The 15,910-nt window shown below is 44.5% G+C and overlaps 1 protein-coding gene across 1 annotated transcript in view; it reads left to right on the forward strand.

The window, feature by feature from the left end:
• The window catches only part of LOC144741879 (oxidation resistance protein 1-like), a 32,545-nt gene extending 19,822 nt beyond the window's left edge, over positions 1-12,723 (forward strand). The window contains 11 exon segments of the mRNA XM_078624375.1: positions 2,078-2,243; positions 4,128-4,293; positions 7,643-7,723; positions 9,210-9,284; positions 9,286-9,336; positions 10,439-10,505; positions 10,508-10,590; positions 10,828-10,955; positions 11,662-11,698; positions 11,700-11,734; positions 12,588-12,723. Coding sequence (XP_078480501.1) covers positions 2,078-2,243; positions 4,128-4,293; positions 7,643-7,723; positions 9,210-9,284; positions 9,286-9,336; positions 10,439-10,505; positions 10,508-10,590; positions 10,828-10,955; positions 11,662-11,698; positions 11,700-11,734; positions 12,588-12,723 — 1,025 coding nt within the window.
• Positions 12,724-15,910: the final 3,187 nt, after the last annotated feature.

Here is a 15,910-nt window from a genome sequence, read left to right on the forward strand (position 1 = left end):
GCTTTAGCTCTACAGTATATTCTTCAACATGCGAAAGTGAGTGTGTGTCACTCTGCTCCAGATTTCTGGTGTGTTCCAGTTATTGTCCGAGGTCGTTTACTGAGTCGTTGTCCAAGATGTGGAAGCTCGGTTCGTTGTACGTGGAATACCGCTCAACAAAGAAGTAGAGAAAAATCAGCTAATTTTGCAAACTACTATTTTCTGATATAACTGAAACATAGACAACATGAATATTACGTCACTGCGAGTTACAGCTTCAGGCATCCGATACAGTTGGAACGCACCATTAGGTGTGTTGGGATCAGTCCGGTAGTGGCACTTGTTTGATGGTTTGACTGTTGTTGTTTTTCTGTACACCGATATGAAGATGGTTCGAAGCAGAAGGGACAGATAATCTAAGAATCGGTGCGAAAATCAACCTCTTGAGTTAGATTTTACATCCACTTTTTCCCATTTTACCCTATGCAGGCTTTGAACATGCAAAGCATAACACAAACACGCAGTAGTACGTTGGTTTGGTGTCTTGCTCGGTCCTTCGGTCGCCCTCCAGGCCATCCTGGAATCCTGGTAAATAGAAACGATCATCAAAACTCTGCTCAGCATCAGCTCTGTCACATTTGCTCTCGATAACCTTTCGGTTTCCGCTCAGCATTGGTGCTAGTGATTGTGATACAAAGGCAAAGGGAAATTGCAGCGTCTGTGTTGTTATCGGCTTGGCAGAGCTGGCCGAGGCCTTATGGGGCTTTCTGCAGCACTTTGATCTCTGACTCTGGTGGTCCGGGAGATTCCTCTGCATAAGAAGCCTAAAGCCCATCAAACACTATCAAACACCACGGTTGCAAACGCACATTGTGCCCAAACGAGAAACATGGTGCTGATAAACCCGACATCAAAACACCTGAAACAGCTTTGACAGAGGTATTCTGTCGGTTCTAAATGTTACGGACCTTCCAATAAGACTGTTCAGTAGTCACTCCCCATCACTCCAAAAACAGGATCATGTTCTATGACTAGATACTTTGTGATAGCCAGAGAGCTCCATTCACATGGTAAGACGCATACTCAGGAAAGTTTCACTGAGAGCCCAGCAGTCAGGCCCACTGGGTGACATCATATGATCACATGTTCACCTCACATCAGTGGTCAACCCACTTAGCAACAGGAATTAAAGTAATTGACTACAGAAACTCATGAACATGTGAGAAGATAAGATAAATGAGTAAGATTAATCTGAACAAGTAAAAAAGTAAATAGAAGCTAGAGAAGGTGGAGGTAAAAAAGAACGGAGGATGCTAGAATGAGATAATAAAATAACCAAAGATAACGAGTAAAAAATACAATGAAACAAACCACAGTTAAAACTATGTAATATCTAAAAATATAGAAAAGAAATTTCAGAAGAATTTCATTCTCCAGGAAGAAAAAAGAGACCAAGACAGTTGTAATTTTGGTCACCCAGAGAGCTGGGCCAAAGAAAAAGTTGCATCTCAGCAGGGCTGCCCTTTATTCTGTGCACATTAGCACAGCCCACACAACCAACAGCAACAGCTGTATTCATCCTGAAAAGAATGTGTTTTGAAGATGGAATTCATCCCACTGTGCTACGCCTAAGTCGGTTGTCAAAGCAGAGTCGTGTCTTTGGTGAGTCGTCGTCGCGTTTTGTTTGTCAGAATGTGCCAGTTTATGGTCACTGGCACAGCGGCCTCTCTCTCTCTCTCTCTCTCTCTCTCTCTCTCTCTCTCTCTCTCTCTCTCTCTCTCTCTCTCTCACTCTATCTATCTATCTATCTCTGTCATGTTCTAATGCATCACTGATAATATATCATGGACTGAAGACTCACTTCCACTATCAATTATATTATGCTACCCCATTTATTTCTGTCATCTGCTGTGTGTCCGACACAAAGTGACTAATGGCAGCTGAAGTAGCCAGTGGGTAGAAGACATTATGTCATGGTGCAGGACGAGAAGGAAACAATGAAGGCGACAGAATAAAAATGCTTTTATTTTAGTGGTTTTCTTCGAACAACGGATTCCTCGTTAGGCTGTTTTGTGATGTGATGAAATGTCTTTTCCAGGCACAGGGTCTGCAGAGAGGCGAAAGAGCCGCTCTCACAAGTTCCTTTGTCTGCGGGTGGGGAAGCCCATGAGGAAGACGTTTGTTTCTAACGCCAGCGCCTCCATGCAGCAGTACGCCCAGCAGGGAAAGAAACACGAGTACTGGTTCGCTGTGCCGCAGGAGAGGTACGTAACCACAAGACATCTTTCAGTGAACTCTGCGCTTGAATGAGTGTGAGCGAATCAATTCTGTGTCAGCATGAGGACGATTTGAATGGAGTTTTATTTTATTTGTACAGCCCAACATCACAAACCGGATGAACTGTACTGTTCAATGCAACATCATCTGTCCTTAGATGAGGGAAGTCCGACCAGAAGTGAATGTTGATGTACAGACTGATGGTGGTAAGAGGGACCAAAGGAGATCCAAGTCTGTAGGGGCATGTCATGTCTGTCCTACGATCTGTGGCAGCAGGTCTATTGTCTGGCATGTCAGGGCAGAGGCAGGTCCAGACGTAGGAGGAACCCCAGGCTAGAAAGCTCCAGGAGAGCAGAGGAGATGGAATCATGTAAAGAGAGAAACTCCAGCTGCGAGAGTCAGCAGCATCTTCAACCAAGGGCTGGTTCAAGGTGACCTTGATCCGGTCCTAACGATGAGCACTGTGGTGAAGGAAAGCCTTCAAGAGAGAGTGTCTGCCCCCCATGACCCAAACTGGAAGTATTGTTTATGAAATGGATCGCTGCTCCTGTCGACTTTGTTTTCAATTTGGGAAATAGAACTAAATGTATCTTCTAATTTCTCTGACTCACACATTAGCCCAGACTCATCACCTCCAGTCCCTTTAATATTTTAAACCAATCAAAAATGCATTCTTTGTCAGGATCGACTCCCACTGTGCCCCTGCCAGACAGTCAAATGATTTATTATTCATTCGCTCATACTGCAGGGAAACAGACACACACTTTATTCCTGAGCTTGGACGCCCTCACACACACACACACACACACACACACACACACACACACACACACACACACACACCCAAAGTCGGAGCAATGTCCTGCTAAAGCCGAGCTGCTGTTTGGTGTCCCCAAAGACCTGTGGTGTTTTCTGAGCGTGCGCCCCTCAGAATGCAGGAACCTTTTCTGACCGGCACTAATATGGTTTGAATTTACTGAGAATAGCTTTGGCTTGTTCATGTCTTATTCAGCATTGGCTTGCTGTGACTCTCCTGCTGCCCAGCTGTAGCTGGAGTATAATCAGAGTTCCTCACACAACTCACGCAACAAAGTAGTTGCTGGTTTCCAGTCATTTGTTACCCGACACGTCAGTGTTTGTCACCGTAACGTGGTGCTTTCTCAAGCTGATCGTCACATATGGATCAAGCAAACAGGCAACTCTGTTGTTTGTCATGGTACCATAAATTAACACGTATGAAGCCTCCTCCCTCAGAGGTCTGCCTTTGTTTTCACAACAACAGGTTGCTTAGGTCCGTGATTTTCCACCAGAAAAACTTCTTGCTGTGCTCATGGATGCCTGCTTAGGGACATGTGTGATTTTTAAGCTACAGTTGGTTGTTCTTTGTGTTACTACTCATTATTTTTACTTGTGTTTCTTTGCGACTGCGAGCAGCCAAAGGTGTGTGGGAGGAGGGATGCTGGTCAGATGGACAACACAATAGCTCCTACTTCTCTCAAGACGCCGCTAGACTTTTCTGTAGTTTGACCTAGATGGGAGACGAACCGCATGATGTGTCTTTAAGTGTCTTGGCAGTGAATGAGCCATACACAACCAAGACTCAGCTCAGCCTACTGAGTCTGCCACAGCTCTTTCATGTCTTCCAGCCAGAGCAACATGACGCAGTGTTTGGGTCTGTGTTTGCAACTTTATCTGTTAATTGCGCAGTGTCACATCCTAAACTGTTGGCATGGTTGACGTGAAAAGACTTCTGGTTTGTCAGCAGAGCAAAAGAAACATTCCTCATGATCACGTTATCAATCACACTTATGTCATCATTTTGTCCGAAAATATAAAAACAATGTGACCTTCTCTCATTGTTATTCCTCCAGGTCAGACCACCTTTACGTGTTCTTCATGCAGTGGAGCCCGGATATGTATGGTGAGGGGGTGAGGGGGATGGGGCAGGAGCCTGGCTTTATGGTTGTCAAGAAGAACGAGGCGTCAGAATCAGCAGAGGATGATCCTGTCACTGACCTCAATGTCAAAGAATGGGAGGTAAGGTCGACCCAGCTGTAGCTGTTCCCCTCAACCGGTGCACCTGTGCTGTGTTGTCTCGAGCCGTTGTCACACACATGGATTAAATTGAACTCTCCCGTATACGTTAATCCATGAGCTGTAAAACCAGAATTGTATGTGATGTATTGTTAACTTGATGGGTGAATTAAATGAGTTAATTTGCTTCCATTATACAATGCATAGTGTAAATGTATCGTGCTGACGGTTGTGTAGTTGTCAAGCCTTAGTTTTGTATTCTGCTTCTGTATTTTGTGCTTTTGTGTACCTCATTTCTTGATTTCTTGACCGTGATATTTTTACAACTCACATGTAACTTGTGTGAACACTTGCTTTGCTTGGAAATGTGCTTCTCTCAACTTCCAACCAAAGTGTTTTGCATGTTTGTGGAATTTGTTTACTCCACTCAGTCAGTGTATTGTAGATTCATTACATGTTGTGTGATTGTCGGTGTCGTTGACCAGCATCGGGCAACCTCTTTTGCCGAACTGCAAAGGGCTAAAGCCATTATACGTCGCTACAGAGAACATAAACTGTGGTGACTGCCCTCTGTTGTAAAATCCACATTACACTGATGTGCTTTTTTTTTTTTCTTTTCAACGTGTTTTTGTCAAACTAGATTTGCCTATTAAATGTGGATGTGAGACAAGAAAGCAAACATCAGGGACATATAGCACTGCATTCTCACAAAGTGGCTGGGATTTAGTCAAAACACTGTTTGTTGTGAGACAGTGATCTTGTACAAGCAGCAGGATCTAAATTTCAGTGTGGATGAATGATGTAGGAAGCAAAGTGGACTGATTTGTTTGCCCCTGGAGTTCTGGCACAGAAGCGATGTGATCCATTACATTTGAATAAGTAAACAGGAACCTACTGCTCTCTTTGTCCTGCAATGAATTTTAATCAATTGAATTGAGCTTTAAGCCGTTAGGTAGCCACTTTATTGGTATTATACAGAAAACGTTACATCATTTTTTTCAATTTCTTTTTGTCTTTATTTTAACAAGAAATAATCTGTTGGACAATCGTTAACATGATCGGGGTCGTACTGTTGCTTTAAATCCGTCTGTACGTTGTATGGAAGGGGTGGGGCTTTGTGTATTAACCAATAGGGAGCCAGCTTCCTTCCTGTCCCGCGTTGTAATTGGACGTCAACGATGTCATTCATATCACACGGCGCTCGGACTCCACCGGTCATACGTGGTCCCATTTCAGTCAAGCGCGCTGCGGGGCTACAGCATCGGCCCCAGGCTAGGGGCAACACAGAGGGAACTTCGGGGCTCTGTAATGTGACTTCCCGGCTTCGACCTCTCTCCAGAAAGCAAGACATGTTTTCTAGGAGGGTAAAGGACCAAGGGAAACGGCTGACTCCTAAGTATACCCATGTATGTCGCCTGTGCTTAGTTCATGTGTTCAGTCTGGAGCGATGGCAATCGGCTTCCCATGTTTTTGTTGATGTTGTTGTTATTGATAGCAAGATAGGCTAGCTCACTAGCAAGTCTAACTAGCCCGCTAGCCACTTAGCCGGTCCGGTCTGGTTCGGTTCGGTGTTACCGATGTTTTGCCGTCAGGACAGGGTCTTCATCGGCTCTCTTTCCCCTTCGCACTGTGTATCCAGGTGTGTGTGTGTGTGTGTGTGTGCGTGTGTGTGCGGTGTGTGTGCGTGTGTGTGCGTGTGTGTGTGCGTGCGTGTGTGTGTGTGTGTGTGTGTGTGTGTGTGTGTGTGTGTGTGTGTGTGTGTGTGTCAAACACAGGTGCCAGTAGTAAAGCTCCAGTTGCCACAACTAAGTTTACTTTCCCCTTGCTCGCTTGTTTTTTCTCCTAATGTTCCTGGACTTCCATGTAAAACGTATGTTTTGTCTAGATAAACTGCTCTGTTTGACACATGGTCACATGCTCATTTACACCAAATAGCTGCTATGACGTAAAGGAAACAGTGCTGGAAGTGTTTATTCTGTGTACTGCAGTGTCAGAGTACACATTAGTGCTTTGTGTCAGAGTAATAACACTGCAAAGACAGAAAGTCTAACTCTATCTTCTGGAAGTAGTCAGAAGTGTGGGCGTCAGTTCACCTGTGTTGTTTGTTATTGTCGTATTCACAGACTGAACTCTTTAAAGATGTTTTCCTTGTGCTGGTTCTCCCAGTGAGTTTCCCACAGATCTGTGCATTTAGCTGGAAAACTAAGCGTTTTGTTTTTTGTTGTTGTTGTCAGGTTTTGAGAAAGTGTATGAAGTAGCTATTTATAGTACATGATGATAACAGATTCTATTTAGGATGCACTTATCATTCAAAGGAATCTGAGTGGTGCACATTTAAACACATCAAAGAATAAAGTAAAACATCTTTAGTTACTATAAAATATGACTAGATCATGTGCTTCTCAGTAAACATGTTTACATGGATCATCAGCATCTCTCAGCTGACTATTTCTACTATTAATTAAAGCAAGTGTTGTTGGGTTTTTTTTCTTCTATTGAACCCCAGAGATTATTAATCACCCAGATTCATGTGTGGTTGCAGAAGGTCGGTGCGCTGTTAGCTCTCCTGTTTTCAGTCGACCAAAGTGCTTTCTGTTGGAGGTGAAGTGAGGCTCAGATGCATTTTTTATGAGAGCTGTAGATAACCCCCCCCACCACCACCACCGTAAAGAGGCAGCATAAAAAAGGGATTTGTACCAACAGTGAGCAACAGTATTTGTCAGCTTTTAATAAATGATAAGTAATTAATAGCAGCTTATGACACACTGAATTTACAGCATGCGTAAGACTTAAAACTATCTGAACTGTGAACCAGTCAGCTGTGATGTACCAGTGTTTGTACAGAGGCAGTGGAGAAGCAGCAGATCTCAGTAGAGTTTGCTGCATTGGGTGTAACTTTGCTGGAATGAACCCAGGCAGGTTAGTGGTTTCGTGGAATATTGCTGCGGCGGCGGCTGCCGCTAGAAAAGGAGTGGTTTGGTAAGATTAGTCTCAGATTTATGTTTTGCTTTTTCTTGTGTTATTTTCATTTGGGTTTGCATAAACGGACAAATTTAGTTTGCAGAATTATTTCAGTCATTTGGGACTGTGTTCGATAAATAGTCTTGTCCAGTGTTCAGAGAGCAGGTTCTCCAAATCTTTTCATTTAATGGTGCTAATATTAAACATATGACACAAACATGCAAAACAACTGAGTGCTCTTCTCTTTCCCAATTGGCCTCAAGAAAATCCTTTGTTCAGTCACAGTACTTGGTGCACGTAATGCTTTAAAAATGCATCCTTTCCTACCATTGGCCGGTTCAAGAACTGGCAGAGTTTTATGTTCCACCTGTTCCTTTCTTTGTACTACCAGGTAGTGTCTATGACGGAGTACCACCGTCGGATTGACGCTCTAAACAGTGAAGATCTGCGCTCGCTCTGCAAACGACTCCAGGTGCCCTGCCCAGCCCAGCTGCTGTCCCCCACGGACACAGTCTCACTTACAGCTCTCACATTCTAGGATATTTGGAAATATATGGTTAAATTGACTCAGTCAACATTTGGACAAACATGTTATCACGTCATTACAGGAAAGTTGGCTGGTTGAGCCTTCTGACGTTATCTCACCACAGCAGTCGTATCTGTGCGTGTCAGGCTGTCCTCACAACCACTCATGACCTTTTTAGTGCTTCAGCTCACTACGTCCATCCTGTTATAAGCTGCTATGTATATTCAGTTAATTTATATTGGTCACAGAGGGCAAAGAGAAGTTGATTGGATGCTCAAAGCATCTGTGTGTGAAGAATGTGACCTGAGTGAGGACAGAGCAGGAGACAGGAGTCAGATGGAAGAGGAGTGGGTGGTGTGAGTTGAGAGAGTGGGAGGAAGACTCCCCGGAGAATGTGAATGATGTTTTCTGAGGACAATGCAGGTTAGGCTCCATTTGAATGAGGCCTGAAATGTGAGAGCGTCCCAGTCACCAAAGCACAATCAGCCTGTTATCTAGAAAGATAAATAAGGCAAAGAGTCCGTTGGTCAAAGAGAATGTCAAAGAGTCTTGTGCAAATTATTCATTGGATCGATTTCTGATTCACTTTGCATCTCTGCTGTCTTTGGCCAGTGAGTCCTTGTCATCTGGCATTAGAGAGTGGCAGCAATACACTCAGCTGTCATCAGATTGTTGCTTTTTCACTAAAAAAAAACACTGCATATATTCATTTTGGCAGGAAACGTGCTCAGATTATGCTCATGCTTAGATTGCCAGTTTTTATCCCCCAGTTGTTCAGTTTGTTTTGCTTTTCTAGAAATTACTTACCATTCCCAATTTACTCACTAGCCACTTTTACACAGCGTTTTCATTTCTGGACTATTGAGCCTGTATTGTAACCCCCAGTTGTCTGTCTAAGGTCTAGAGGTGATCTAACCCTAACCCTGAGTGGATCTGATTCAGCAGCAGAGGCAGTAACAAAGGCATAACGATTGTCCTCATTCCCCCGTCCACCGTGGTCAGACTATAATCCAGCAAATAGACCGTGACAAAGTGATTGACGTGCCACATGTATAACTAGTCAGCAGGAGGGTATGAACAGAAGAGAAAACCATTTCGGCTGTGAACAGCAGTAAGCAGCTGTCTCCAACACTGACTGTATGTCACACGTCACATTTCATGCTCACGACTTCCCAGGCGTCAGATTCCGATGTTAAAGTAGCCACTGGGGAGGGATAACGATGTCTGTCTGTAAACAAGAACGGTTTTACTCATTATTGCAGAACCTCTGTGTACAAGTCTAATGTGAAAATATCGCTCAGTAAAACCTGCACCATCATCGTCTGATGACGAATAGCTGTCCTTGTAGCCCCTCCCCCGCCTCTGTTGGGGGCTTTCGGGGATCCAGTCCCAGTTACATGCATAGATCTCTGACAAGTGTTTGCTTTTGTAGATCACCACCAAGGAAGAAGTGAACTCCAAGCATGACACTTCTATCAAGACCGAACTGGAGCCGGAAACCTTCAAACCCCAACCTCCGAGAGCCCAGCGATCTCCTGGAGGCTGAGCAAATAGAGAAGGTACACAAACAATGAAGAGAAAAAGGTACACAAACTAAGAAAACAAAAGATCCAGCTCAATCCACAATATGTCAGTTAAACAAACCACACCGTCCAATCCCGGAGGTTTCCCTCGGGGAATGTGAACAATTCCCAGTTTGTCTTTTTTAACTCATTTTCTTATTCTGAATATGTTGCAGTGAAGTAACTCACAGCTACACAAAGGTTGTTATTTATTCCTGATGTTTTTCTTTTGCCTCAACAGTTATCGCAGTGACACAAAGCAAGGTTTCTTTCAGTTTTTGGGTAAATAGTTGACTTGTGGTTTGTCTCAGCCCCCCCTCAATGACTCTGATGTGATTTAGTTAATGACAGCGTCAAGACAAAAGCTCACAAATCGTCACTGATTTATATCACGTACAGCACCAGTGGGATATGCAGGAAAGGTCCTCTTCTGGGTCGCCGTCCTTTTCTGTGGCTGCGGTGTCGGCCTGCAGGAATTGTCACACTTGTATAAACACACATCTCCAAATGAGTCCCAGACGGTGTATCGACCGATAGATTGCCAATATGTGACTTTGTTTAATCACCCTGAGGGACGGAGCTCGGAGCTCTGGCCGGCTCCGAGTGGAGCAGAGGTGAACAAAGTCTGCGCTCATCTGCCCTGGGCATCAATTTCAGCCTGCTCATTACCCGGGGGTCCACAGCAGAATGTGCTGAACCAACAAGAAAAGGCCAGAAACAAAGGACATATTCCAGTAAAGATGTATTTAAACACCTTCTGTCCCGAGCCACAGAATGTACCGTTAAAGGCTGTCCATGTTTTCAGGAGTGTCTGCGTGATCCGTCCTGTTAAATGACTCGTACACTCCACTGCCTAGTCCTGCACAGTGGTCTGTCTAATCCCCCCTGTGCGCCACTGAACCTCCGTCTGTCAAGCAGCAGGGGAGTGCTGTACTTCCCTTTCTCCAGAGGCGTCTCTGGGTGTTTGGAGCCCTGTTATTCTTCTTTAAACGGCGTTAAAAGGTCACTGCAGATGTAATTGAGCATTGGAGGCTGTGGCCTTTCAGTGTGTTCATTTCCTTTTTCTTTTTTCTTTTTTCCTCGCTTTTTCTTGGCGCAGCTTGCTAGGAATCTCCCCCCACGGACCATTGGATACCCATGGACGCTGGCCTTTGGCACGTCAAAACACGCATGAGCATTAAGACGCTGTACAGGGCCATGCAGGGCCAGGACACCCCCGTGCTTATGGTCATTAAGGACAGTGACGGACAGGTAACGCCACAAGTCAACAGCAGCATCCTGGAGAGTTGAGTTGTTATAAGATCCCACACTGGGGAAATACGCAGTGTCAGGATAAAGTAGATAATAGCATGTAATATTAACAAGAAGTACAGATGTAAGTATAACACACGTAATAACCAGTATTAGAAAAATAATGTGTGTGTGTGTGTGTGTGTGTGTGTAAAAATAATGTGACGTCATCAGTCCCTCTTGCTCTCGTCTCTGCAGGTTTTTGGTGCTTTGGCATCAGAGCCCTTCAAAGTCAGCGATGGCTTCTATGGCACTGGAGAAACCTTCCTCTTCACCTTCAATCCAGAGTTTTCAGGTGCGCTGACGCCACACAAACACACTGTTAGGTGACAATCGATGGATGTGTGACTGATATTGCTTTGAAGCTGCACCAGTCGATACTTTGCACGAACAATAGATCCAATCGTTGTGTGGGACCGTGAACAACCCCCCCAGTGGGTGAACACTCGGCTGTTTTGCCTCACCGGTTCGGGTTCGCTGCTCCCGTCACACAAACTCTAACATACGCAGCCGTTAGCTGCTAACGTGAAGCTGAAAGGTTGGGGACGAAAAAATAATAATAAGCTGCAGATGGAACACACCCCCCCCGACTGGGATATCCGACCTGTAACTCAGGTGAATCTGTCAGCATAAACTGAGCCACGGAATGTAAGAAGAGATTTTTTCCGTCCTGGTGTGTTGAGATGTCTGATACAGTTTGACGACAACATCCGTCGATGCTGTGTGTGTTTTCATGATGTTGACGTGATGCGTCGTGTTTAATCTGCTGCTCCATTCAGAGGGGTTTAATTGCTGAACCAGGCCATTATTCCTTCCTTCAGCCGAGCAGTGAGGCAGAACACACACACACATCTAAACACTCTTTAAACAGCTGTAGGCCATGTGTGCGTTACTGTCAAGCCACAATGGGGTTGTCTTCAGAGCGAGGTGGAACTAATCTGCAGCACACGGCTGCTGGCTCGTCCAGCTAATAGACGGGTCTCCAGGCCTCACATGGGGTGTTGATCAGTCGCCCTCTGCTGTCTCCTACAGGTGTACAAATGGGACAGGTGACAACATGTTCTTCATCAAAGGGGGATATGGACTCACTGGCCTTCGGTGGAGGAAGGTGAGTCCATGCTGATTTCATCATGAGCCCAAACAGAGTTCTAGTAGCCTGGAAATGTAGATGTGCTCTGCAGGTGAGTCAGGCAGCGAGACATTGACATTCATTCACTATGAACAAGACATCTGCTGTAGGCGGGGTCAGAGGCATGTGGGCGGGGCTTAACAGTGACCACAGGTGTGGTTTGACTCGTCTTTGGTGTCAACAGGAAAAATATGGAAGTAAAACAGTGCCATCATACGTTGTCTGTGAGGTGTGAGGCGAATGTAGAAAGGGTGCGTGTGACGGTTATGGCGGTGGAGCACCACACATTTCCACATTCATTTCACTCCTGATACATCTTAACCATGTGACGACTTGATCGGCTGGTCGTTGTATTGAGATAGAGATCGATTGCTCCTCCCTGGTGGCACGGATTCAGTTTTTGAACTGAATTTTGAATTCTGGGGAAAAAAATAAGAGGCAAAAAGAATTCAGTGTTAGAAATTCAAATGATTTTTTGGTGGGAAAATACTTTGTTAAAAAAAATTGTTAGAAATTCATATTCAGTGTATGATGGCACTGTTTTACTTCCATAGAAACGAGTGTGACGTGTCTTTCAAACACCAACAAAGGATCATTTCCATTCCGTTGTCCTCTCCATCAACCTCCTCCACTCTGACGTTGACTAGTTCTTTGATAACGTCACCTCGGTCTCTCCTCTGATTGGTCTAGCTCTATCCAGTAGCGTCCAGCTCTATGTCGATAGTCTGGAACGTCCATCACTTGCTGGTAGATCGTACATTTTTCCTCGGCTCTGGTTCTGCAGTCTGTCAAGAGCATCCACAAACTGACTGCTGTTTTCCTTCCGTTCAGCGGCGGAGTTCGGCCTGTGGCTGGACGGAGACCTTTACCACGGCAGAAGTCACTCGTGTAAAACATTTGGGAACCCGATGCTGTCCAAAAAGGAGGATTTCTATGTGCAGGACATAGAGATCTGGGCTTTTTGAGTAACAGAAACGGCCTCTACAGGGAAAAAACAAGTCCTCCAAAGGGCAGATGGGGGAGTTGTCCTCCATGTTCCAAACCTAACTGCACATCACCAGGGCTCCCCGGCCGGAAGCCAGCTATCGGATGCTTGTTGTGCGTTACTACTGCAGTTATTACGGAGCTTTTTTCTTTGTGAAAAATTACCTTTGTGTGTATCTTGTTCAAGCTTTGTGCAGCGTCTTTCAGAGTAGGGAGAGAAGTTGGTGTGGGCGTGAGGGTGGTCGGGGGCAGAAGGAGAGAGAAGGAAGGAGGAAGGCCATCGGAGCTGCTCTCAGCTGAGAGGTGGTGAAGATGATGTCCTACTGGTCCCCGTCATGTGTCTGAACTGCCACACACCTCAAGGAGTCCCTCCTCAAATTGGGTTCATCCGGTAAGATGTTACTCGCTGTGCCGACAGACTGGACGGAGAGACGGAGGGCGAGGAAGGCGAGCGGAGGATGAAGCTGAACACATTCCATTACACTTGGTGATGGTGGCCGGTCCAAATAAAAGTGATAAAACACCAACCTCTGACACCCATCAGCCAGCTGGACGTCATGACCCTCAGGGGCATCGGGGTGCTTTTTGTTTCTTTCCAGTAGCGTTTTGGTTTGTCTCCTGAAGCTAACCCGTCGAGTATCGTGCGTCGTAGTCCTCCTGTTGTTCACCGTCATAGCACACACACACCACACACACACTCACCATCTGGAAGCACATAGCTAGAGTCCGATCCGCCGTCGTCGTAGCGTTCTGTTCAGTGGGTGTACGTGTGAGTCCAGCTAACAGCAGCTCCTCACACAGGACGCTGGCTGTCACTGTTTGTAGACAGTAACGTGTTGCAATAGATTTGTGGAATATGCAAATAACTGTCCTTTGACCTCAGATACCCGCGGGGCCGCGGCGCTTTTGCCGCCACCTTGTTGCTCTTTTAAGAGAGAAACCTGTAAAGCTTTTACGTCTTGATACACAATTGCTTTTCTGGTATCATTTGAAAAGCCTGAGACGTGGTTAACTGTTTTACATGCATATATGACAATTATTATTGGTATATATGATTATATATGGGTTTATATAATCATATATATTTTGCTGTTAAGTGTGACAGTGATCGATATGTGCTGATATTTCAGCTGTTACAATATAATGTATATTATACCCTGTAAATTATTGTTAAAATAGTAGATTTGTTTCACTATATAGTCAGGGTTAGCCCTAACCCTATCTATATATATATATATACATATATATATATATGAAATAATGCTATATAAATATATATATGATACAGTGTGGATTGGTGGGTTGCTTCTAGCACTTTAATCTGGTGTAAAAGTGTCAGCACCAGGTTCTAGATTCTCTTAGCAGTAGCTGTACAGTACCTTTTTGTTTAGATCATTAAGATGTTACCTGTTCGTAGAAAGCTTGCTGCTACCAATATCAGTAAGGGTCGTTCCCAGGCAGGAAAGGACGGGGTCGGGGGGGGGGGGGGGGGGGTTAGAAGGGTTTGAGCCCGGCTGTAGCATTGGGTTTCCCTCGTGGTGTGGCGGGTCAGGTGAGTTTCACACAGGTAGGTACGCTGGTATCACTGAAGGTCTGTGGTGGGTGAAGGGATGGAGTGTAGTGGTGTTTTTAAAAAAAAAAAAAAAAAGAAAAAACACCCCCCTACTCCCCAAAGGAGCTTTCTCCCCCCGTTCTGGGCTTCCACACCAGTATTTGTGTCCTTGTGGAGAGTCACAAAGAATAATGTGGATAATTATTCCAATTATTTCACCAAAATACAATGTATCAGTGATGTATAAATAACAATAAAGCTGAATTACTTGTTGTAACCTGGGATCTGTCTCTGTCCTCCTTTCCTGGAACAATCACAGGAACACTTCAGTGGTTTGTTCATGTGCTGCCATTTGCCCAATTCAATGTACATGAAGGTTGAATTGAATGAAATACTACATGGTAATAATTGGAACTGTCCATTAACACTGAATCTGATGATCTGATGAACACCGGTGGCTGGTTTTTCTTCTGGTGCTTATTTACGTCGATTTCTACATTCAAAAAGGAAACAATTTGTCACTTTGGGGAAAATGGACAGATTTGCGTTTGGGACAGGTGGATTGAGCCAACATGGAGTGACGTCAGAACTAGGTGCACCTGCTCCTACTGGACAATCCTGTAACTTCAAATTAAAACACGTCCTTCGAGGAAATATAATGTATAAATACATGTGGGTAAATACTGCTGTGGGTTTACAGTCCTGCAAGAACTGGTTTTTAAAAATGTCGCTCTGTTTGATACCAGTCTTCATGTGTAGCCTCTGAACACACACACACAACCAGATGAGACCCTTTAAAATGATGTGGTTATAGACCTCACCAAATCAGCTGTGAATGAGCGCCATCTACTGGTCACATTTGTGACTCTCCTTTGTCCTCCAGCTGAGACGACATGAAAAACACTGACTCATCTCTGGAATGGAAAACACAAAGTAAATGTTGATTTGCTGTATTTTTCGTCTGCGCAGGAAAAACCGCCCATGAACTTCAAACATTTATGTGCAGGTTTAAACAGGTATTAAAGATCATTCATCAACATTTCATCACCTGCACTTTTAATCAGACCTTACATTCAATCAGCTCAGTAAAGAAAATATACACCGTCTAACCCTTTCCATGCACAGTGGACACTGAAGTCTTTCAAAAATTTTTGAATTAAAAAAATAAATAAAATGTGTCCCTAGAAGTAGAATTTTCTTTTTCTCTTTCTTTTTACAGGGAATTGTGCTGTCTTTTATAAGAATGAATGCATGTCAGGATTAAATTCACTCAAATGAACTCCACATCCCATATTTCCCCATAATGAAAATATAAAGCTCAGCTACAGTTCAGTGTGTTGGTGAGCACGATGGAAAAAAAGCTTTTCACAGGAACAAGGCCACCGCTGGGACATGATGATGTCATCAGATCGGTGATCCGAGGTGAAGGCCACAACGTACGATATTGACATTTAAACATCACGAACGCTGCTTCTATTGAAAGCGACTGACACAAAGCAGCACGTTTGTCGCTGCAGCAACGGAAAATCCTCAACAAATCAATCACGATAAAAACAACGTTGGCTTTACTCGGCGTTCATCAATAGATGTGTTTTCTTTGCTTCAGAATCAAAGAA

This window comes from Lampetra planeri, unplaced genomic scaffold (assembly GCF_965212315.1).
Source record: "Lampetra planeri unplaced genomic scaffold, kcLamPlan1.2.h2 scaffold_759, whole genome shotgun sequence".
NCBI lineage: Eukaryota > Metazoa > Chordata > Hyperoartia > Petromyzontiformes > Petromyzontidae > Lampetra > Lampetra planeri.